The 25,476-nt window shown below is 42.3% G+C and overlaps 1 protein-coding gene across 4 annotated transcripts; it reads left to right on the top strand.

The window, feature by feature from the left end:
* On the top strand, positions 1-25,366 carry LOC102695216 (matrilin-2). 4 transcript variants are annotated; one of them, XM_069194828.1, is made up of 13 exons: positions 1-202; positions 3,427-3,599; positions 5,328-5,900; positions 7,168-7,290; positions 8,421-8,543; positions 13,170-13,292; positions 13,995-14,117; positions 14,637-14,759; positions 19,411-19,533; positions 20,204-20,326; positions 20,925-21,338; positions 21,908-22,060; positions 23,863-25,366. In XM_069194828.1, the coding sequence occupies exons 1-13, from the start codon at positions 102-104 to the stop codon at positions 23,964-23,966; spliced, it is 2,379 nt and encodes a 792-aa protein (XP_069050929.1). In that variant the 5' UTR covers positions 1-101; the 3' UTR covers positions 23,967-25,366. The 4 variants fall into 4 exon arrangements, with proteins under 4 accessions (XP_069050929.1, XP_069050930.1, XP_069050931.1 ...); XM_069194830.1 differs by having other exon boundaries at positions 166-227; XM_069194831.1 differs by lacking the exon at positions 1-202 and adding an exon at positions 230-309.
* The last annotated feature ends 110 nt before the right edge of the window (positions 25,367-25,476 follow it).

The following is a 25,476-nucleotide window of genomic DNA, read 5'->3' on the forward strand; positions in this document are numbered from 1 at the left end:
ACGCGCTCCTGCTGATGGTTTAAACCGCTCTCCCCCCTCGCAGTCAGAAACGCCAGGAAAGCTGTCGAAGGGGGGGACAAGTGGAATAGTGGAATGGGTGGATGTCTGCCCTGGAAGGGAGGGACGTTACTTCCCCTCCAGCCCCCCGGGAGACTTGTAACTTCTGCGTTTTCAAGTTGACATCAGCCGCTCCAGCAGCACGGTAGGTCGTTGTATCTCTCCAGCAGGTGAGAGTCTTTGCGAACTTTTTTCCGGCCGTATTTTTCTTAAACTTTCCCTCGGTGAAGAGTTTTTTTTTTTAAATCTCAGGTAAATACTGTTTATTTTATCATGTGATGTTTTTTTAAAGCCAGGGATAGGTTATAAAAATATATTGCATGTATGTGGTGCGTATATACAGTCTTTTAAGTTACTATTGAGTACTTACTATGTATATGTAAGAAAATCTAGACATTTTTAATGAGGAAACTAATTTAATAGGAAACCAATGCAGGTGTCACAATATTTTAAATGAATAGGAAGTTAGCCTTATATTCACATATTGCAGTGCTTGCCTTTTCACTGTTCATTTTAAGTATTGTCCAGTGTGAATCGTTACAGTACACACACCGCAAATGATGGCCAGTTAGACTTCACATTGCGCCTTCAACAGAATGGATAAAGTAACACGTCAAATAGCGTTAACAAATTTGCACACAATAAACACTTTTTTAGCATTTAGTGTGCTCAAATTTTAATACCGAGTTGTTTTCACAGGAGGAGAATCAGATTTTCATTGCTTGAATGTTTCATTCACGAAACTGAGATTTCAGGGCTGCGTGGGCGTTTGTACGGCCCAGTTATATTGACGAAGAGGCGAAGTAATTCTTGGTTAATATGATGTAATTCTCTGTCGGTCTGTGCGAAGCTGCTCAAAATAAGGCCAGATACTGTATCAAGAATTGAAATTAGCAGCACCTCGACGAGTCTCATTGCACTGCTCAAGTAGTGGCTATTTTTTAAAATCACGACGCCTCGGTTGTTTTTGTCCTTGTGTGAACACTGGGGATTTAATTTGTCACAAAGTGCAATATATAGTATGTTGATCGCGTTTTCAATGGGAGTCCACGTGTACACGTATTTTAAAATCACTTTGAAGTATACATATTTTTTACAATTACCTGGACATTTTCTTGGAGATTTTGTCCGAGGAAAAGATGGCAACGATTAACACCGTTAAAAAAGGAGAGCGTAACAAGATCCACATAACCTTACAATATCTTTCTCTCTTGTTTGATCGTCTTGCTATTGTACAGTATTTATTTGCTTGATCAAAGGGGAAAAAACCCATAACGTTCGAGCTTTGGTAAAGGACCGTGGTGTTTTAGCTAGTTTTATGAGTAACCAAGCACCTAAGCAGATGGACTTATAAATCAGGACCGTTCGCTTCATCTGGGTGACAGGGGTCACCGGTGGACGTTAATGTGGCCTTTCTCTGGGTGTAGCGGAGCTATGCGAATTGCCACATTACTCTTGTAAAGTACTCAGCCTGCCAGAGAGACAGAATTGTGTGGGACTAATGGAATTTCTCTTTCCTTCGGACTGAATTATTTTTTTTTATAGACCCAGGGTTAACTGTAGCTACTTCTGTTCTGTAAAACTGGCAATAAACCCTGGTAGCACTGGGGCATTGCTGACTGAATCGGAGCCAGAAATGTATTGCTCTCGGAAGGCTGTGCCATTTGGTGGTGAAGTTATTTTTCATGCATTAACAGGTTTAAATCACCGCCAGCAGTCAGCGGTACATTTGTACATTTGAGTTATGATTCCCTTCTTTAACGTCGGCTCATTCACGATAGTTTAGCGTTACTCTGAATGCACGGTATTGTTTCAAGCATTATGAGGTAATGCATAAAAATTGTTCTGTGCTTGTTTTCCAGTATATTGTTTGACAAGAGTCACTTTTAAAAGTGTAAAAAAGATACTCCGATTGTAAATTGCACTTAAATAGAGTTAACATTATTTAAGCACGTAATTCTCTCATTTTTACTATATACTGTAAATTACACAAGCATACACTGAGCGTGCGTGGCTGCAGGGAAACATGGCCTACAGAGGTCCAGACTGGTCACTGAAAGCATCTGGGTTCTGGTCCTGGGTGGAGGAGCTGCTGTTGTTCCCCTGACCAAGGTCTTTCACTCAGATCGGTCCAGTACAGTGGCCTGATATATGAGTGGGTACTAATGTAAGTTGCCCTGGATAAAAACGTCAACTAAATAAATTGGTAATAACACTAAATGAAGCAATCTCTTATTGTGAACGTTGTGTGATCTGTAAGGTGACAAGCTGTGAGTCACTGATACCATTCTTTCTCACAGACAGGAAGAGAAAATGAGGTGTGGCTGTCCAACGATGGCCAATCACCTGTGAATTCTCAGTGAATTCTCTCTGTCTCCGTGGCTCAGAAGCTTGCTGAAGCCTGACGATGTTCACAGCCCAGAATTAGGCAAAACAGTGTTTTGGTGAAATCAAAGAAAAACTCCAAATGTTTTTCCTGGTTCTCCACAGAAAATGAAGCAGGAGGTTGGGGTTGTTCGGACCATCAGTGTTTGTGCTTGGGCATTTCCTGCTTAATTTCTAAAACGTAGCATCTGTTACTCAACACCTTGTCTTTTCTGCTGCAGTGCTGTCTGGATATTTTGGTGAAGCCATGCCAGTCATAAACTATATGAAACCTTATGGGCCATGTAGCCTGTTGGGTTGTTAGTAATTATTTAACCCAAGGATTTTATCAGATGTTTTCTTGAAAGAAGCCAAAGTATTGGCTTCCACAACATGGCTGGGTAACTTGTTCCACATAGTTTCCATTTTGCGTCAAATAAACCTGAGCGTTCTGTTCCCGTTTTGCTGCACAAGACGATAAGTGTCCACACAGTGCAGTGCCACCAGTGGCCGCAACCACAGTCCTGTCTAAACCCTTCAGCTCCAGAAGAGGCATGTTAACATGATTCATTCCGTCCTTACAGAAAAGATATGCTCATTCCTCATCCAGGTCATCGGTGGTCAGGGGTCATGTCGTCTTTGGTTATTTTCGTATCTTTCTGGAAATCAAGGAGTAGAGTCTCCCTTCACCATCGTTGATTTGTTCCAGTGCAATCAGTTGAATTGCTAAGGGGGGTGGTGTGGGTAAACTGGGTCTTGATCGAAGGAAAGGATGGGTGATGGAGAGAATAAGCGTTTCTTGAGGTAGGAAGGTGAAAGGTGGAGGAGGGGTGAGGGAGGAAGCTGTTTGTACTAGAGGCCGGAGAGTGACGAGGAAGGCACAGAGCAATGTTCACTGGGCGTTCTGCTGTGCCTGGAGAGTCTGGACGTCGTGAACATCCTGACAGGAGCTCTCCTCCCCTCTCCACACAGCCTGGCTTGAGACTTTTCTCTCTCCTCCGGCAGGTTAATCGAGTGGATAGTCGTGGCCTGTCTCCTCGGGAATATGAAGGCCGCTGTGATAAGCCTGATTCCTCTCCTCCTTTGTGGAGTGGCCTTGGCAGATTTCCAGGAGAGGCCCCGCTCGAGACCACAGTCGGGAGGAAGGAACGATACAGTCCCGCAGTCCAACTCAGTGGGTAAGCAGGAGGGACACACCACACACTGAGTCACTGACCAAGAAATACACAATCTAGTCTGTCACATACTATTTCTTCTTCTTGCACATTCCTCCTCTAGAATATGTGCCCTTGAGCTTGCTGTACCTTGGAGTTGGATTCATTTTCTCACTAACAACAACAGGACTTCTCAAAATAAATTTTTATTGCTCAGGCAGACATCAGGAAGATGGAAGGTTGGGGGGGAATAAAACAGCTTTTCTTAATGAATTACCGACTTTTGTTTCTCATCCAAAGCCATTTGCAAACAGGAATATCAAATTAAAGTTCTTAATTAATTGAAAAGGTTAACTTTAAAAAAAAACCCAATTTGTTTAACGTGACTAATAATCAGTACAATTAAAGGAATCTTGATTATCAATGATTAACGTACTCAACGTTCTTTTCTTCCGCATTCATCTCCCTTCCTTACAATGATGTTCTGTTTTGTTGAATTCTAAATGAAATATAATCTTTTTGTAAATGTGAATATTCTTAATCAAAACCTGAATACTTAAACTGAAGATGTTTATGGGTTAAAGAAGTTAAATGTCAGCATAGTCCAAGATGAACAATCAAAAACTACAATTTAAATAGGCACTATATATAGCCTTAGTTATAACCATAATGCCAGATACCATTTCAGAAATAATTGGTAACACAAGCTCCAACACTAACCCTAACATAAGCTGCAATGCTTAACCCACAATAACCTTAAGCCTAGCTCTAACGAAGCTCCAACACTATACTTTAAAGTTTTTGGATTTAACCTTAAATTCCAAAGCTAGTTATAATTCTAATGCTAGGTTCTACTTTAATCCTAGCAATACATTACTTCTAACAATAATCCCAGATGTAAATCCGAATCTCACTCAAACCCTAAACTTAAAACAAGACTGAAACACTAACTCTAATCCTTTCACCCAGCCAAAACTTGATCCCAACTTTCACTCTGACCTAGTCTCCACCTTAACTGAATTTTTAACTAATTTCGACCCAGTTCTTAAACCATTCAGTCACGTAACTTGTTAAAATGAAACCCTAATGCAAGTCTGACTGGCATTTGTAGTTTTCTAACCCTAACCCTAGCCCAACCCATTATAAAATTGAATGCTCTCAACTGGTCTTTTATTAACACATTTCTGTGGCTATCCTATAACTTATAAGAGATTTATAAAAAGGACTAATGAAGGCAAAGGCTAACTCATTTACTCTGTAACTAATATCCTTTGTATGATAATGTGCTGTAGTGATATACTTAAAATTTGGCAAATTCCATAATTTAAACACACTTAATCCAGGATAATTACTTTCTTACATGTATATAAATTAGATTTAGTGATCTGTGGTTTATATGCGGCTGCAGAAAGGGAATCGTTGTTGTTATACGCCGATGTAACAGCACGTTTATCCATAGACTGTTTATGGACCCTCTGGATCTTGACCGGATACGACCATGAATCGTTTTGGATAAAAGCATCCGCCAAATGAATGAAGTCTTCAAAGTTTAGTGAGAACTTTCTACCTTTGCAGTGCAACTCATTTTTATTGTCATATCCTAGATAATTCTTTCGTTTTGTACACGGATAATTTTCTTAGCTGTGCAGACTGGACAAAGCCTGTCCTTTAAGGAAAGCTTCGGAAGCGAGTACCGTTTAGAGGCCTGGCGAAGCCGCCTCGGATCTCATCCGCTGCTCTTTGCTCTCCCAGAGAGCCCGTGTAGGGGGAAGCCGCTGGACTTCATGTTCGTCATCGACAGCTCCCGCAGCGTCCGCCCCCACGACTACGAGAAGGTCAAGACCTTTATCATCAACATCTTGCGGTTCCTGGACGTGGGCCCCGAGGCCACCAGGGTGGGCCTGATCCAGTACGGCAGCGTCGTGCAGAGCGAGTTCTCCCTGAAGGCCTTCCAGAGGAAGGCGGACGTGGAGGAGGCCGTGCGGAACATGGTCCACTTGGCCACGGGCACCATGACGGGCCTGGCCCTCCAGTACACCATGAACGTGGCCCTCTCCGAGGCCGAGGGGGCGCGGCCCCTGGACATGCACATCCCCCGCATCGCCATGATCGTCACCGACGGCCGGCCCCAGGACACGGTCGCCGACGTGGCCGCCAGGGCCAGGGAGTCGGGCATCCAGATCTTCGCCATCGGTGTCGGCAGGGTCGACATGAGCACGCTGCGCGCCATTGGCAGCGAGCCCCACGACGAGCACGTCTTCCTGGTGGCCAACTTCAGCCAGATCGAGACCTTGACCTCCGTGTTCCAGTCCAAGCTCTGTGGAGGTACGCCGCCGCATTCGGCGCGTTGGTGCAACCGATCGAATGCCTCGCGCTTCATCCCGCTCGCTGTTTATCCCACGCCCTCGGCTTCTCCCTGTGTCACCTTCTCTTAGGGTCGTGTCTTATCTGATCGTCAAAGAGTGGATTGTTTTCAGCTCCCTGTGTGAGTCTACGGCATGTAAGAAAATGAGGATCAATGACTAGATAAGATAAGATTCAGTCATGGTATCCAGGTTCAATAATTCACGTTTTGGATGTGTAATGGTGAAAAATATGATTTATTCTTTGTCACCGGGAAGCACATTTCTCCACAGGATTTGCTTGATTTATGACCCTCTACCCACGACATGGTGTCAAGATGACCTTTTGTAATTTGTATGTAATATGACATGATATCTCCACTGTAACACAGGTGCAATAACACAGGTGGCAGTGTGAAGAGCACCCACCCACCCTTGTGAAGTGGAGTGGCGAAGTGCTCTGATTTCTGCAAATTCTCAGCGAAATGTATAGAAGTGAATTATAATTCATACACCCTCTATTTGCCCTTGTGCATTGAAATAATGGCATCTCTGTTAATTCATTTATATTCTTAAAATAGTTTACATTTTTTAATATTCATTTTTTCCCCCCTCAAATTTTGGTGGCCCGTTTAACTTGGCGTCTGCTCCTCCTGGATACGGACAGGCTGCCCATGGTGTCTGCCAGCACGTCTCGCCGCTAACCTAACCTGACTGGTCGTTTCATTTCATGTCTGTTTCGTGCTTACTGGCCGGCACAAATTGCATTATGCGATTCCAGCAGAAATATCAGACTGTAGCTTAGCAAACTTGCACAGACGTCTGCTATAAACTGGGGCAAAGGCATAAATAGATGATCTTGTTTACCCGGCAGCATAATGAAAATGCATCGGAGGGTTTATACTTAGGTCAGTGATTTCCACAGATCTGCATTGCAATCATGAACTGGGTTCTCCAACTACTGTACACGTGCTCCTAGTAAAGCTTAAATACTTCCACCTTACATATATGCTATTCATATGTAGGTTCAGGTGTCCCTCGTGAGAATAATTCAGGTACTTTCCTGTATTGTTGTTTAATTTTTGTATGAAGAGACACAGTGCATCTAATTTAATTAATCAAATGACCAACCACCAAAACCTACTGAAAACCTTCCTTCAAGAAATTCCTCGGCAGTATTTGCGCTGCTACGTAAACTCCTTTAAAGCCCATGCGTTGTTTAACACCGTGCTTATCTCTGACCTCTGCAGGTAAAAATCTGTGCGCTGTTACGGATCACAGATGTGAACACATGTGCATCAATACCCCTGGCTCTTACATGTGCAGATGCAAGAAAGGGTACACTCTGAACCCCGATGGGAAGACCTGCAAAGGTGAGCCTCCTTTCCTAGACCTCTGTACAGCTCAGGGAGCCCCAGCACACCCTGAAGTCACTAAACGGAATCATAGCATTGTCTTCTTAATTGAGGTAAGACAATTTAAGATAATGGAATACAGGTAAGGGCAGTAGAATGACATAAGGGCAGCAAGGTGGTGTATTGGTTAGCATTACTGTCTCACATCGCTGGAGCCCTGGGTTCAGTTTTGGACCTGAGGTGCTACCCATGTGGAGTTTTTATGTTCTCCCCATGTTCATGTGGACTTTCTCCCACAGTCCAAAGACATACTGGTCGGTTAATTGGCTTCTGGAAAAACCAACCCAGGTGGGAGTGTGTGTCTGTGTGTGCCCTCCAATGGGCTGGCGTCCCATCCAAAGTGTATCCTGCCTTGTGCCTGTTGCTTGCCAGGATGGACTCCGGCTCCCCCGCAGCCCTGTCCTGGATAAAGCAGTTTGAGAAGGGATGGATGTGAGGGTGGTTCCAAGGAATTTCAGCTGCATCAGGCGCATAATGGAGTTCTGTTTTCTGCTTCTCCAAACTTACTTTCCACTGTGGTTGTGCTTTAATTAAAAAAAACACAACAGTACAAGTATGAGCTGTGTACTGAACACCGGCAAAAGTATTCTGTCATGATGGGCTGTGCTACTTAACAGATTTAATTTATTTTGTTCACTGGTCAGTACTGCTCTTTTCACTTAAGCTTGCAATGCTACATTAGAAGAACTGAACCCCTTCTGGGAAGCATTACTGTTGACTGTTCCTGTGAAGAACAGATTAGGTACACTTGCAGTCTGCTTTCTTACTGCTTTTTCCTGTTATTAAGGTACAGGCAAATATGAAACATTGTACCTAAAGGGTAACAAGCTATCTGCTGGAAACATGCTTGCGTTCCAGAGTTTATATGAAAGTGAAGTTTTATTGACCTCTTCAAACCCCGAGCTGGTCATTTCCATAGCCTGTTTGCTTTAGACCTTCAAGGCTGATTTACTATTTCGTGAATGGCAGAGCACACAAAACAACCAGTGCTGTTTCAACAGACATAAGAAGTCGGGGCCCCGAGAAAGTGGGACAGCAGAGGCGGTTCATGCGGTAGTAATGAAAGCGATGGTTTTGAAATCTTCCAGCTCAGGATCTGTGTGCTGTGGTGGACCACGGCTGCCAGCACTACTGCGTCAGCCTCCCTGGCTCGTATGAGTGCCGCTGTCGCGGAGGCTACCAGCTCAGGGAGGATGGGAAGACCTGCAGCAGTAAGTGTTTGAAGCCCTCTTTATTGTCAGGCTGAGGAGAACGATGCTCTTTTTTCTTGGTGTCCACTAACAACATCTTGTACATTCTTCTGCACTGTTTCAGAATGATCTTACAATGGAGATTTTGTTTTTTTCCATAGGCTTGCTGTAAAGCTCAAGGCTGCACAACTGTATATTTGGAGAGATTTTGCATGTGTAGTGGTTTTCCTGTTTTGTGGTGTTTTTTTGGGTTCGGTAACATACAGTCCCTGTGGTGGCCGAGTCATGTCACTAGCCGACTGTGGTGGCCGTTATATTTAATTGTGTGGACCTCGTTTCTGATAAGAACCCTTTATTCCAAAATGTTTGTCCTTGAGGCCTCATGTGTGTTTAAAGTCGTAAAGGGATGCCGGAGTGAAGGTGGAGCTCTGGAGCTCGCAGGTTTGAGCCTGAGTCATGTCACTAGCCGACTGTGACTGGTAGTGCCGAAGCTGCCTCTCAGGTGCTTGCAGGCATGCGAGGTGTAGGTAAAGGATGTACCTCTCCTCCACTCAGCACCTCCAGTATGGGCTGTGTTGCCTGTGATGCATCAAAAGACAATTGTCTCAAAGGTGGGAGGGATGGAGGAGTCTGTCTTCACTTCATTATCATCCCATCCAGGTGGGATTGTATCCAGACTGGGTGTGTATGACAGTAATAACTGGGGATTCTAAAATTGAAAATGCAGTTTTATTCAATTCGAAGGAATGCAACACCCTTGACAACGCTACCTGCTTACAGACTCCAGAAGGCTCGAGCAAAAGGTAGAATGTATTTTTTCCAGTTCTGTATTGATTCGAACTGCATAAATACATACTGTATCAATTGTGGTTAGTTGTGATGCAGTCAGTTTGCCTAAAATGACATAGACTCTCTTTACAATAAGTGTGCCTGTGGTGTATTTTACTGTTTAATGAAGCACGCACATGTTTCTCATTTCACATCTCGGAACAAGTAGCACAGGAGTTCCTCTGGCACAAGTAAAATGTCCTTGAAGCTGAGCTTTTCCTTATGTTTTGTCTTCAGTTCTGGGCTGCTGGATAAGTCACTTGATACTTGTCTCTGTGGCTCTGACACTGGAGTTCAGATCTGATGCAGCACATTTGATTACAGCCTGAATTACACCTGGTCTTGTAAATGTTTACAGAATGAGTTCAGGAGATTTAATTTTGTTTATATATAACTATGTATAGAGGTCTAAGACATTTTGTTTTTCTAAATCATGAAGTTTTCACTTGTTCACGTAAACCTCTGGTTTTAAACAAGCCCAGGAGCTGTTAGAAAGAGAGCTGGATGGCTAAAGCATGTGTTCTTTTGGAAAGCTCTCCAAGGTGTGAAATTACAGCAGTTAAATTACAAAAGCACAGCTGCTGTATATATACATCTGTATTATTACCACCTGTGTCATTTCATTTACTCCTACAATAACGAGCTTTTGGCTGTAAAATGGATCAAAATAAAAAAGAAAACCATGGCCAAAGGCTTAAAAACACTTTTAGCAATATATCTGTGGCCCAATTGGTGGGAGCATTCCTTGGCATAAGCATGTTACTTACTGTATATGTTATTACAGTTCTGAAATTAAAAAGTGCAGGACGCATATTCTCACAAAATAAATTAGGCTGATCTTCTGTTTATACTTATTCCTATTTGTTTTGTTTTATTATTTATAGTAGCATTTTTATGAAAGTCTAGAGGACGATTCACAGGAGAAATATGAGCCAAGTGGTCTCCTCTCACATGACCTTTTCCTGTCTTCTTTTGTAAATGATCATGCGGGCAGAAAGCTACTTCATTGTTTTTTAATGCGTGTACACAATGTGTGTGTATGAGACTGAACGGAGGTGATATTGTGTGCTTTGCATTCCAAGCTCAAAGGGGAGTGCACCATGCAGGACCAGAAACTCATGCAAGATATGGATCACATTTATCATCTTTATACACATTTATATTATATCACATCACCGTGATTACCAGTTTCTTGCTTTTGAACTTTTAAAATCAGTTGTGGTCGGTTTGAGTTTTATTTTGAGTTCTAAACGGGCTGCATTGAATTACTGTTCATTTGTCTTTTATCTAAAGTGGCTGGCATTTTTCCAGGTTTATGCAGCCGAATATGTATTTTTTTTACTGAAGCGATCTGAGTCAAGCAGCCTGCCTGAGGCCAGAGCAAGCTAAAGCACCCTTGCCCTGCAGCCTTTCGGTTATACATCAGCACAAGGAACAGACTATGGTAGGAGGTGTGCAGGGTGTGCTATCCACCCCTGGCCTAGTATCTGTCTGCTCACTGGGGTAGGGGGGAGATCCCTCCTGGTCCTCCTGTTTACATTCAAGGATTCCTCTGCCTGCCCCGGGCTTAAGGGTCTTCGATCTGTTGATTTACTGTCTCAACATGTTTAATGGATGAAAGCCTGGAAACAAGTGTTACAGAGGTATCCCTGGTGGAGTCATTTGATTTAAAGGTCATTCTGCCATTTAAAGCAGCGTGACTTGGTTTTCAGCAAATGGGCTTGTAAACCGACAGCTGGTCTGCGCCCAGGAAGACACACACAGCTTGTGTTTGTTCTCTCATTGTCTCCTCCTTTTTCAGTGTCATTCACATCCTGTTCTTGCTTCATATTACGAATCTCCTCCACTGGTGTTACTAGGAAATGGAAATGCCTGCGGTTTAACAGCCTTTCCTACTGTGGCATGATTAAAAAATTTAAAAAAAACGATTGACTTGACCGGGTAGCTGATCAACGATCAAAGTGACAGTTTTTACGATCAAGTGAATTTCAAGATTTCTGTAATTGTCTCTGTGACCTTTTTCAACAATGGCATTAAATAAAGTGAGATCTAATGATCCCTCAGAACTGTGCTGAGACTGGAGGGGTTTTTAATGCACTAGGGTATGAGGTTTCCTTTGCCTGCCTGTTGGAGCAGGTCTGCGCTGTTCCTATTACAGCCCGCATTTGGAGATTGTGGAGTTTAGGGGCTGGAGCTGGGGGATCTGTCCTAGAGACTTCCTGTACACCCATGTGGTTTTTACATTGCAGCAGTGACGTCCCGCGGCTGGAGGGGTGGCAGGTTTCAGCTAACGTCTTTTTCCGTCCCTAAGAACTGCACTGGTTTTGCTCACATTGAAGAGCTCGTTTCATACTGGTGGGGAAGATTAATTGTTGAATACAGCAACTAAGCACACATGATCAGGCACTAAACTTTCATTTAAGATTAGGGCAACTTACAAATAATACATAAAGCAAATGCAATAAAGAAATCCTTAACATATTGCAAAAAAAATTACTGTAAAATATTTTTAAGGAAAGAATAAGTAAAAACAGTTGAGGACAAAAACAGTGAGGCTAGTACATGTTATGAGTGCAAAGCCTGTGCAGCACAGTGTACATGGAGGAGTAAACAGTATGTAGACAAGGGGTAGTTGATTATTACAGTAAAGAAGGGATGCCTTTGAGCAGAGTTCATGGCAGAGTTAGAGAGATCACAGTGGTGGTCTATATTGATGAGACACAAAAGGATGGTCAGGACGGGACTGAGCAGTTTTGATTTCAAAGGGGTGTCCATTCTCCCACTGCAGAGCCAGAGACAGGAAGTCACCTGGAGGAGGGAGGGAATGGAGGGGAGAGGTTGGGAAAGACTAGGTGTCAGAGGTGTTAAGTCAGCGGTCAGTGAAAATAAGCCGCTTTGAAACAGCGGCATGCAGCTACAGTGAGCCAAGGGGGAGACGGGCGGGGCTGGCGGGAGGAAGGTGCAGCAGTCTGTCCAGGTGGGAGAGCAGCCTGAACCTGGAATTGTGCGCACAGGTTTGCGAGGAAGGGGAGGTTCCTGCTCGGGCAGCAATTACTCGAGAAGCAGTAGTGGGCTGGGGCAGACGTGATGGGAATAGGAGAGAGAGCAGTCCAAAGGAACACAGATGGAGAGGTTTGACGGAAAGGGAAGAAAAAATAGAAGGAAGAGAGTGCATCTTGGCGGAGTTGGCTGTAAGATGGGCATTAAGACAAGATGAGAAAAGGGTACCGGAGGAAAGAACTGAATAAGAAGATCATTTGCATTGAAGTGGTATGAAAAGCCGGGGAGAGGGTCCTGAATGCACATGGTAGGTTTGTGGCCCGGGAACAATGAGGAGATGTCAGTGTTGGAGAGAGGTCTGGAGGAAGAGAACGAGGGAGGGTCGGTGGAGGACTGAGACAGTGGAGGGTGAGTGGGCTGAGGGTGAGGATGGAGGAAGGGATGAAGCGTTTGCAGATGTCAGTGAATGTGGAGGGGATGAGGGCAGCAAAGTCATCAGCTGAGACAGAGGAAGGGGGAGGATGGTTGGAAAAAAATGATAATGTAGAGAAGAGTTTCTGCAGACTGCCAGTGGAAGACTGGGTGATTGGTAATAGGATGATTTGGAAGAAGCGAGAACTGAAGAAAAAGATAAGCAAAGGGAGTGGTAGGGGTCTAAGGCACATAGCAGGTTAGATCTCCTCCATTTACTGTCAGCTGAACGCAGATTGGATCTGGCTGTGAGGAGCAGGCAGGGCAAGAGACAGGTGGACAGAGGGAGTGACGAGATGAGGTAAGCAGCGAGAAGAGACTCCCGGCCAACATGTGCTGTCATTGCAGGGATTGACTACTGTGCCCTGGGTACCCATGGCTGTGAGCACGACTGTGTGAACACTGTGGACTCCTACATCTGCAGGTGCCGCAGGGGCTTCATCCTCAACTCCGATGGAAAGACCTGCCGGAGTGAGTGTGGTCAACTCGTGCATGAAGCCCATGCTAACTGTGCCCACAGCAAATACATACTTACTGTCCCACCTTGAGGCGCAGGGTGCAGCAGGCACAGTTTTACACCTGTTGTTGGCATGTTGTATTTAGGTGTTATGAAGTGCATAACAATGCCGTAAACAGCGTGGAATTGTGTTGAGTCATGTCATTAACCATCTGCTAAGATGATGCACGTAGAGCCTGTATCTAATGCACCGCAGTCTAGAAAAGAAGGCTGAGGTCAACTCTTGGTCACCATTTTGGAAGGGTCCACTTTAAAACTCAGAGCAATCCCTTAGGCTGTACATGGTGTTGGAGGAGTTCTTGGCAGGGAAATGGTGGATCAATCCCATATCCAACTGCAAGGAATATTTGTCATGTTCTTGCTCTCCTTTTTATTTAGAACATGATCTTTGAATTTCATGTAGAAGATGTAAAGGCAGTTGCTTGATTGTGGCCATTTCTTTCAAATCCATTTGACCTGTCAAATCTCTGTGACCCTTCATGGGTTTTCCCGACGGACTAATATTACTCTGACACCAGTGGCAGGTTGCAGAGCTGCCTTTCAGTGAGAGGTTGTGTGTGGTGCACAGTGAGGCCAACTCGTGCAACATGATTTGATGTGTATCTGATTCTTCTGATGACTTGACCTGGGTGCTGCCCCTGTTCCCTCACCTTCAGGAGAAGACCTCTGTGCGTTGGGCACCCATGGCTGTGATCACAAGTGCGTTAACACTGCTGACTCCTATGTCTGCCGCTGTCGCCAGGGTTACAGGCTCAATCCAGATGGAAAAACGTGCAAAGGTAATTTTCTACTGCGGAGGATGGGGTGTGTCAGTTGGTTGGAGGAGGGGCAGGTCTGTGCCTTATGCTCACCCACAAAGCATGTGGAATGCCTGAGAAAAAACCACTGTACCTTTTCTCATGAATAACATCATAACATTTTGGGTCCTGAATTAAGCCCAGATTTCTCCATCTTCCATTACAAAAATACTTTTCAATTGAATGTCTATGTTTACTGATTCTCCATTGGTTGCACTACTAGACAAACTTCAGTATCTTCCCAAGGTTCATGTTTCACCGACTTGTAAATTATATCTAGTGCAAGATGGTTAAGAGAATTATAATTCCTATTATACTGAGGTGTTTATTGTAGTTCTATAATAGATTATCAATATATTGAAAAGTAATAAACAAAATTATCCAATGCAAAGAAACCATTGCAATCCACTGAATGGCACTGACCGGGTTTTAATGTTATCTTAAGGAGTGCATTCGAATGTACCTTTCACAGCATCTGCTGACTAATGTTTCCCACTTCAGAGATTGATCACTGTTCTCTGGGCACCCATGGCTGTGATCACGAGTGTGTTAACACTGAAGACTCCTTTGTGTGTAGATGCCATGAAGGCTATGTGCTCAACCCTGATGGCAAAACCTGTAAAAGTAAGTTTTTTAATTGACCACATTTCTGTTCACAACTGTACTGCAGAACACAAGCAATTGTAGCACCGTAACGTGTCAGTAAGTTGCCTGGAGGAGTAGTTTCTCTAAGGCTCCTCATAATTGAATTATACGAGCACTGCCAGAACTTTTGCAGTTCTGTATGAATTTTAACTCAACCATATGATCTTCTCAGAGTCACAGAGTACAAACAATGTCCATTAAAGTGCAAATGCAAAACCCATCCCTAGTGAATCATCCTTACAGTGGTATTAGAGATGAGAAAGCACCAGGTATCCCAGCAACTCTTTCTTTCAACTCAGTCTTTCAGGATGACCCTGGTTGTTCTAATCTTGTACCTAGATTTGAGTTCTTAGTGCTGATTTTGTTTAAAAAAAAACGTCTCATGTGGGGGACTTCTAACAGACCTGATGTTTTGCAAACTATAACAATACCACACAGAGCCTTCAAATGAGAAAACAACGGCCATTCAGGAAGCCCAATATTTTAAACTCATGTATTCGTCCTCTTGCCAAGTGGAGGTAAAAAAGTGGGAGCAGAACATACTAGGCTGTGACCAACACTGGCATACACTCTGCACTTTTATCCCAACACTGCGTGTTACCCTAGGTAATGCATACCTTCAATTAGAGTATCTCAGTAATAATAATAATAATAATAATAATAATAATTACCACCAATGTGCAGCATCCACCTGGGTGATGCAACGGCAGCCATAGTGCGCCAGAACGCTCACCACACATCAGCTATCAGTGGGGAGGAGAGCAGAGTAATGAAGCCAATTCATAGATGGGGATTATTAGGAGGCCATGATTGGTAAGGACCAATGGGAAATTTGGCCAGGATGCCAGGGTTACACCCCTACTCTTTTCGAGAAACGCCCTGGGATTTTTAATGACCACAGAGAGTCAGGACCTCGGCTTTACATCTCATCCGAAGGACGGCGCCTGTTTACAGTATAGTGTCCCCGTCACTATACTGGGGCATTAGGACCCACACGGACCACAGGGTGAGCGCCCCCTGCTGGCCCCCACTCACACCTCTTCCAGCAGCAACCTTAGTTTTTCCCAGGAGGTCTCCCATCCAGGTACTGACCAGGCTCACACCTGCTTAGCTTCGGTGGGTTGCCAGTTGTGAGTTGCAGGGTGATATGGCTGCTTAACCATCATTATCTTAATTATTTTTTAATTCTCTAGTTTCTTTTAGATTGTGCACTATATTCCAATGTGGACATATTACAGGATCAGCACCAGATTACATTCAAGAGTTTTACCGTTTTGTTCTGAATACTAATGCAGTTATACAAGTATGACTATGGGATTTCTTTGAGAATGGTACAGTGCAATGTATTCTATTATTTCATACAAATCCGTTCCAATGGAAGCAGCTGACTCAGTGTAAAGACAGAGATTCACAGTCAATTGCTTTTCATTGAAATATGAAACTGGTTGCTATCAGGTCGTTAATGAAAGTGGTTGGCTGTTGTGAATTACTCTGACTGACTGTTAATTGGCACAGTGGAGTGCCATAACAGAAAATCCATTTCTGTGTTACTGAGGACTTTCATTTCCAGGAGTTATGTGAGGTGATGCGACTGTTGGCAGACTTCCTAAAGCAGATATCTATCCTTAAAATGAAGAGCAAAGCACAAAGAAACCATTAGATCATCTGTTGTACAAGTGGTACTAGTATGCAGATTGCTGCCTTGTCTCTTTAGGTGTGGTTATTCATTTTTACTCTTCAAAACATCAGAAGCTCCACTCCAAAATCTGCAGCCAAGGAGTTTAATCAAGAAAGTTGTGTTTAAATATTAGCTCTCTTCAGTGATGTCATGCTGGGTGAGACAAATATAGATGCTGTTGTTTCTCCAAATGCCACCTGTCCAGTGAAGTCTGGAACAGGAAGATTTCAAGAGTATAAATAAAAGCTGCTTAACATTAACATTATGCTAATTGGACATTTTTGGCAGTCCTTTATTTGTGCAGGAGAGCTGTTTAAATATATTAACTATCAAAAACATTCCTAATTTATTAGACTTGGATGTGGTATTTGAATACAAAAAGATACATCTACTGTATGTTAACTTTCACAATGGTCTCGCATTGTTTTCCGAGATGTAGTGTTGAGAAGGTGTAATTATTTCTGTATTTTTACTTACAGATTTTGCTTTTTTTATACCACGTTTATCCTAACGCGCTGCACCATGATTTCACTTCAGTTTGCTTCTCTGATGACATACCATAGGAAATATATGGATGAAAATGAAATTGGAAAACCTTTTCTATTAATCTGGGCATTTCAGAAAATGCCATTTATAACTCGGCAATGATGCTGATTTGCAGTTTCTTCTACTATGTAAATCAAGTGTTTTTTTTCTTTTTGTTCACAATCAAGTCCCGTTAGTTTTGTGTTAACACAGACTGGCAGATTCAATCATTTGTGATTTTTACTTATAAAGCTGGATTGTATTCATGCTTTAAGTTGCATTTATCTTCGTTGTTCCTTAACAATTTTAAAGAGGAAGCATTAAGTACGCTACTTCTTTTTTAAGTATTAAGTGTTTTAATGTACTTCATGCAACATATACTTCCTATGCGGAGGAGGAAGATTGTGTCAATTAGTGTCACTTACAGTGCAGACAGTGATGCATATAACCAATTACCTTTTGTGTTAAAAAAAGTACAATTAATGGCTTTTACTCTACACAGTTCTGTTCTAACCGAATCAGATAGTTATCCTTGTGACTAGAAGTCACATGTTCTGAACCGCAGCAGACTATATTTATTCCAATGTACACAAAGGATTAAGAGGATTTTACTACAGAGCAAAAGAAGAGGAGAGTGGTTTTAAGGCTGGCTTAATAGGCATGCCAGTCAAGGATATGAAAGTATCCTGTTTTATATCATTTTTTTGTTTTAATCTCATTTTCCTAGAACATTTACTGAATGAAAATTTTGTTTAGAATGTTTTTCCTGTCAAATGCGTACAACCTTTGCAATATTTTTAAAACTAAGGTAATTTTAAAAATGGTGTCTTTTTGTCTTAGCAGGAATGTACATTTTAAAACTATCTGGAAATCGATAATATACAGATTACTTTGCAAAATCACCTTTTGGTTTCAATAGCAATATATATAGTATGACTATGTTTAATGGATAAACCTCTTATAAAAAGCAAGGATCACAACATTAGAGCTTTGAGTGGAGTGTCCAGAGAAGAGCTATAGAAGTGTAAGAAATTATTATTATTATTCCAATTTGGTGATAGCTTTGATATTTATGTCTAAATGGCAATAATTAGCAGAGATTCTCTTCCTCTGTAATTGCACAATATTACACAGGCTGCCTAGTAATAACTCGGCTTGTCTCTGCTTATTAACTGTGCTGGTAGTAACCATGGCTGTGAGCACTTGTGCCTGAATGCCGACAGTCCTTCGTGTGCCAGTGTTATGAGAGACACCTCTTCAGTGATGAATTAAAAACCTGCAGCACTAAGAGAGAACGTCCCCCAGTAGTCCTGGAACATGGGACATGCTGGGCATGTGAAATGCTGTTATGGACACAGTGCCTAAGTTCTTCAGCACTTTCCTAAATCAACTACTGTGAAAGAAGAGGCTTTCTGGCCTTGTTATCATTGTGCCTCAAATCGGACGGAAAGCCACAAATCCTCCTAGCAAGGGTCTTGGGGAAACAATCACGTTTTTAAAGGATTGTAAATTGTGGAAAATGAGCTGATCTGTTTTTTTTTTTATTTTATTGAAGGATTACCTAAAGCCTCTCTTTCTATAGACTTCATGGGCACAGTGTCTTCCTATATGTTCCTTCAAATTCTTAATCCAGATACCTAATAAAATAATCTATTTTGACTTTTTGATATATAAAGTAGATATATATACTGTACATTTAATAACAAAATGTACTAGTAACATGATTTAAAATAAAATATATTAATTTAACAATCAGATTTTGTGAATTAAAGACATTAATGGACATTAATGACTTGTAATGAATTAAAATGTTTTTTTCCAAATCTTAATTTTGCACTGTGGCAACACTGTAGTAATTAAAGAATTAAGCATCTGTGTGATATTTATGAATACAAAGCAAAGATGAAATGCAAAAACAGAACATGCTTCTGCCTCATTATGAACCAATCGGTAAAGAGTGTAGACTAGAACATACAGATGCTGTAACCAAACAAACATTCTAACAGGATATGACATGAAAAGTGAACAATTAAGGGAAAAGCACAAAGTGTCATTAAAGTTAATAATACTGTATCTTTCCACGGCTACCACAAAAGGCCTTACTTGGCGGGAGAGATGCTTTTGGTGGTATAAAAGGTGAACGGTGATATAAAGATTTTGTAACCTTGGAAGAGGGTCTTTCAGAAATGAAAGTGTAGTTCACATCCACGAATCGGAGAGCAGGGAATGGATCAAAATGGCAGCTTTCAATATGACAGCCACATTATGACTATTATTACAGAGCTATTATTTCTGCAATGTCCAGGTTTTTTTTTCTGTGTCTGCTTTTTAATCTGCTTTGCTAAATGCTTCTGCTTTGGCCCGTAACAACCTCCAAAAGATGTGACTGCTTTTTGCTCTCCCTGGGCTGATGTTACTCTGATGCAGGAATGGATTACTGTGCTACAGTTGCCAATGGCTGTGAGCATTTGTGCTTGAACACGGACAGCTCCTATATCTGCCAGTGCTTTGAGGGGTACACTCTTAATGATGATGGGAAAACTTGCAGAAGTAAGTCACTGTCTTTCACAGACATCATCCATTGAAATGAGTGGTTTTTGAACACTTCAGGTAGTTTTAGAATTAAACATTATTTCCAATGAATTTTTGTACTACTTTTTGTTCACAGTTCTTTGGAAGCTTATTTACAGGTGCATATCCTGTGTATGACTTTAGAATTAAGAAGAGACTGGAATTTGTCTTCCTACTTGCAGATGATCAGAGTGGCTTTGCATTTACAGCATTTTGCAGTTACAGAATTTAACAAAGCAACCATAGATAAAGAATAACAGCTTTCATTATAGTTTTAGAAACTATAATGAATGTTCTAAAGAAGCAAAAATGAAAATGTTTTTAGTAAATGTACTGAGGGCAATTAAAAGTGCAACAAGTGCTACGCTATTGGTTCCTACACTTATTTGATGCCGCTGTGCAAAGCTAAGAATACAGCTGTAACATCAAAAAGCCAAATCAAACTTCCAACAAAAGAAGCTGTACATGAAGACATCACATCAATAACAAGGATCGCAGTAATGTACTGCAGTTGAGTTGAGAATAACAAGGTACTCCAGTTGTGCTGTCTTACTGATAATCTGCATAGGGTAAAAAAGATGTTTGAACTGATGCATGTTTGGGAGTTTTTAGAAACCAGAAATGGCTGTTGCTGACTTGTTTCTTCCAGTCAGGGATGTCTGTCAGACAATTGCCCACGGCTGCGAGCACATTTGTGTCAGCACAGAGGACTCCTACACCTGCAAGTGTTTTGAGGGATACACCCTGGCTGAGGACAGAAAGAGCTGCAGACGTGAGTACCGCCCAGCTCACTTGCCGGTTTGGGACTTGTCCCAGTTTTGCTTCGTGCACAACTGTGCTTTTCACTGCTGTCCTTCTACAGCCAGAGGTGTTTCTAAAACACTTGGCATCCTGAGCTTTCTATGACATTGTAGAATATTGCAAAGTACGCATGTTCGTTTTGTGTTTTTTTTTTAAATCCTGCACATGGCTGTAGCCAGGAAGAGCAGAGCATGTTCAGGTAAGAGATTACAAGCCTTGTATAAGTATCCTTAAGCAGACTGGTGCTTTATGTTTTTAGAACTGTGTTTTTTTATTACGCAGTTTGTCAGATGTTACAATCTGTCCTTTATCTCACTCGGCAGATGCTCTTGCCATTTGTCCTTTGCAAGGGTGTTCCATTTTCCTAAAAACATCCCTAGTGCCTTTGATGGTGGCACATATTGCCCTTTGAAGTAAAGTCACAAAGTCACATCTCATAGGTGATTCAGAGCTCAGTGGCTGTCTGGCGAGGACAGATGTGGGCGGACGATCTGTAAGTGCTGAAGTGGTGAACCGTGAGACGGAGACACCCTTCGTGTCAACCAGCCTCTTCTTCCCATCCGCCTCAGGGTGTGCCGAGGGCGTGATCGACCTGGTGTTCGTGATCGATGGCTCCAAGAGCCTGGGCCCCACGAACTTCGAACTGGTGAAGCAGTTCGTCGCCGGGATCGTGGGCTCCCTGGACGTCTCCCCAGCGGCGGCCCGAGTGGGGCTGCTGCAGTACTCCACCAAGGTGCGCACGGAGTTCACCCTGGGCCAGCACCTCTCCGGCCAGGAGGTGAAGGAGGCCGTGTCCCGGGTCAGCTACATGGGCCGGGGCTCCATGACGGGCAGCGCCCTGCGCCACATGTTTGAGAACAGCTTCTCCACCCGAGAGGGGGCGCGGCCGGCGTCGGCACAGGTGCCCAAAGTCAGCATCGTCTTCACAGACGGGCGCTCACAGGATGACGTCTCGGAATGGGCGGCCAAAGCACAGCAAGCCGGTAACGTCTGGTCGGCATGAGCTTTTCTACAGATAGCATAACGTCTGCAGAATTATTAATGTTTTCTAACAAAACTTTGCTGGGTTCAGACTACTTGCAGGATTACAATGACTTTCCAATAGCTAGCGCTGTGGCCTCACAGCTCCTGTGCGTCTAAGCCATCAAGGTTACAAGGCCAGAGAGGGCCCTTACCACGGCCCTACACTCCCTCAGCATGTACACCAACGACAGGAGGCGCTTCTTTACCCAGGGGGCTGTGGGAGTGTGGGACCAGCTGCCCAGCTGTGTGGTTGAAGCCGATTATCCCTGGCTTCTTGCAAGAAAAAGCTGGATGAGATCCTTCCATCAGAACAGGGGACACATTGTGCAAAGGGTTGTGGCAGTATGGACAAGTGACCCCGCCATGTTGTTGCCAATACCAGTTCATGAAACGGCTGGCCAGGATCCCAGCATTGTTGAGCTCCTGACTACCAAATGGGCCAGATGGTCTGAATCCTCCTCTCCTTTGTAACCGTCATGTTCTCGGGTCGGTCTCCCATGCGCTTGCCTGTCCCCTTTAATTTCACCAGGCATCACCATGTACGCAGTAGGAGTTGGCAAGGCCATAGAAGAGGAGCTGAGAGAAATCGCATCGGAGCCCAAGGAGAAGCACCTGTATTATGCGGAAGATTTTGGCCACATGGGTGAAATTGCTGAAAAGCTGAAAGCAAGGATTTGTGAAGGTACCCGTGCATTAAGATGTTAAATGTTAGGTAGCAGGGTGTCTGAAGAACATCAAAGCTAGTGTGTGTCTGAAGTGCTGTTATGCCAAATGAGGCAGAACATAAAGAATTTGTGTGGTGTTTTGAGCTATTGCCCTGACTATGATCTTTCAAACTGAATTCCTTCCACCACTGGTCATTTTAATGTATTAGCTCACACAGGACAAATCGAATTATTTTTTATTAAGAATTATGGAAAGTAATGAAATCATGACTCATCTTGCTCTATAACTACTGCAACTAGAGAACACAAAACTACATATTTTTAACCATTACAATTTTAAAAAATATTTTGCAACAGTTTGTCTTCCATATTCCTTTCCATGTTTTTATTTGGTTTCTTAATGTTGATTTTGTTTTTTTTATTTAACCTGGTAAGTCAATGGTGATCAGATTCTCATTTACAATGACAGCCTTGAGCATTTTACATAAAGCACTTCTCTAAAACACTGTGATAATGCTGTTTTAAAAGTCAACACAAATGTTCAGAGGATGCTGAATGGATTATCATCCTGCAGTTTTAAGTTCTGGGGGAAAAAATGCAGTTACTGACAGCTGTTTTTTCAGATAAAAAAAACAAGGTCTGTACATTTGTATCTTTGAGTACTTTTCCATTTGAGATCTCCCGCTTGAAGTTAACGTAATTCTTCTCAAATTCCCAGATTGCTACATACTCTATTTTGCTGCTGAAAACCAGCTTAGCACATGATTTATAGGTGTTCCTGGGGTTCTCAAGAAATGCAGCTCCATTATCTAACAAAATGTTTGTTTCCCCAGTGTCAATCACCCCCGTGTTCCCATCTGTAGTCCTCTTCTGCCCTCTGCTGGTAAAATATCAAGGCTGAGGGAAAATTGTGCATTTCAGTTACAAACCAATCTTGCAATATTCTGCTGTAATACTAAGCACTGTTTCTCTGGTTGGCCTAAACATATTTCATTTAAACCTCATTTCTGTTCTCAACTGAATGATACTGACAGCTATAAAAATATATTTATTCGTAATATTTTCAGTAAGGCATACAGGCATCATGGAAGACCCTGAAATTGTGACGGGAATTTTATCCGTTTTAAATCCCATCTCAGGCATCCATCTCTGGGGTTTTCACCCCATAAGATGTGACATAAGTTTCCTCCTATCGGCAGAAGACAATCTGGTCGGGCCTGACCAGTCCTGTCTTCTAAAAGTGTCCCATTCTACAGTCCTGGGACAGACTGGCATCTCCTCTTGGAGGGCGAGAGCACACCTGCACTGTCGCGTCTTGTGTATCTACTTGCAGCCAGTGTAAACTGAGTTTTGTAATGTTTGTAGGGTGGTTTTATTTTGTCTGAAGCGTGCTGTGGATGTAAAAAAATACAGTAAAACCAGAATGAGTTCTCTTGCAGGAGTTGGAGAGAGAGGAGAGACTTTGAATGGGGATCCATGCTACATACACCATTATAAACTGCTTTCTTGATCGAGCAGTCCTAAAATATTACTGGTAGCCAGCATTGTATGGGATTGAATCCCGACACTAGGATAAACTGCTTTCTGGAAGCACAGTTTTGCAGTGACAGAGGATCCCCTCTAGTGTAACCTTTATGCTAATTTCTTACTGTTCCTTGGATAACTGCATCTAAAATGAAGCACCCAATTAAAAATGTTAATGATATTAAGATTCACACCAGCAAACTTCAGGATGATTGATAGCATTGAGAAACTATTGCTTTGCCTTCTCTTTTCAATGGGTTGCTTTCAGCACCTCTCAATGTTTTATTTTTGACAGAAAAGCCTTCTGGGGAGGATCAGTGTAAGTGTGACAACTTAATAGCCTTCCAGAACCAGGCCCGTGAGCAAATGCGGAAGCTGACGCAGAGACATATCCTTTAACAGGCAAACAGAGGAATAGGTATCGATTTATTCCTGTTCACCGTATCCCACAAGTAAGTATACTGAGGACTCGGATCTCTAAAGATATTTGCTTAGATTTCAGAAACACACAAGGCCGAGCAGATACTCAATGTGCCTGCAGGCGCCCACATAGAAAACACTTTGCTGACCTGTTCCCATGCAATAGTGCAGACTGACAGACCACAGGTTACCAAGTTTTAGTGCATGAAGCAACAGACTTAGAACACAACCCTGTAAGAAGAGAGCACTTAAGAACAGTATTGCTCTTATGCTTCATTTTTTTGGCCTCAGGGAAGCTGATGTTAGGAGGGAATGAATTGGGGCAAATGATATGGTCAACCTAAGCTTTATGCCTAATCAAAGTGGGAAATGAAAAACCGAGATGAAGAACACATGCATGTCTACTTCTCAGTTAGAATTCGAGACTTGAGACTATAAACTCCTAAAGAGGACAATCAAGATTCAGAAATCAAACCACCTTCCAAAATCTTTGGTACAAGAAAACCAGAGCTATTTTCCATGAACTTCACATCTTTTGTTACTTAAATTGTATTTTAATTGTTGAAGATGTAAGGTCATCTCCTTAACTCTCTTAATACTGGAGAAGATGATGCAGAGACTGGAATCTTTGGAAAACCGCCTTGGATACAACTAATCCCCAGTAGTAATACAACACTTTTCTGCAACATTCAAACATTTCGATGCATTGTCTCGAGAATGTGACCTGCTTACAAGACTTCACGGTTAATCAACTATCCCAGAGATCAAGCTATTTGACAAAAATATGTATACTCCTTAAAGTGCTTTTAGTTATTACAAACTAGCAGGTTTAGGCAACAGCAATGATAAAAGGACTGCATTAACTGCAGCTACTGTAATCCATCTGAAATGTGCTTAAATATATGTAATGTAATTAATGTGAAATCAATATTGGTACACCTGACAATAAGGAGAAACTCATGACTAATGTATTCCATCCGCACAGGAACCACCAGAATATGTTGGTAGGATAAGTAAAGGCATGTGATTAAATAATGCTGAGGATACTGATCATTTCTTGAAAGTTTTGGGTAATTAGAATAGTCATTTAACATGCTTAAAAACTGCTTTGTTGATCTAGTAAATGGTTCAGAAACCCCACCTTTCCCAACACTTTGAAGAAGCCTTACAACCCCAAATGGGTAATAATATAAATTCCTCCTCACCATGGTGCTACAATTTTTATCTTTATAGACTTGTCCTGAACTTAGTTTACAGCTTAAGCTTCTATTGAAATGTTTCATAGTTTTTGCTTTTAAATGTGGGTTTCCATTGATAGTGAGAATTTCTGAACTATTTTTCATATTGCTATATACAAATAAATATTTTTTTTATATCTACCTGGTGTACTGAGTTGTAACTTATCTAAAAATGCCTGCTTGCTAATTTCTATGAAATTGCCAGTAAAAGTGACAGTATTTAATTATATAAACAGTCTTTAAATCCCCTT

Source organism: Lepisosteus oculatus, chromosome 10 (assembly GCF_040954835.1).
Source record: "Lepisosteus oculatus isolate fLepOcu1 chromosome 10, fLepOcu1.hap2, whole genome shotgun sequence".
Classification (NCBI taxonomy): Eukaryota; Metazoa; Chordata; class Actinopteri; order Semionotiformes; family Lepisosteidae; genus Lepisosteus; species Lepisosteus oculatus.

Coding starts and splice junctions, on each gene's coding strand:
- LOC102695216 (XM_069194828.1), top strand. CDS start 102: ATGTCTGCCCTGGAAGGGAGGGACGTTACTTCCCCTCCAGCCCCCCGG. Junction 20,327..20,924: donor GGACAGAAAGAGCTGCAGAC/GTGAGTACCGCC, acceptor CATCCGCCTCAG/GGTGTGCCGAGGGCGTGATC. Junction 22,061..23,862: donor GAAAGCAAGGATTTGTGAAG/GTACCCGTGCAT, acceptor TATTTTTGACAG/AAAAGCCTTCTGGGGAGGAT.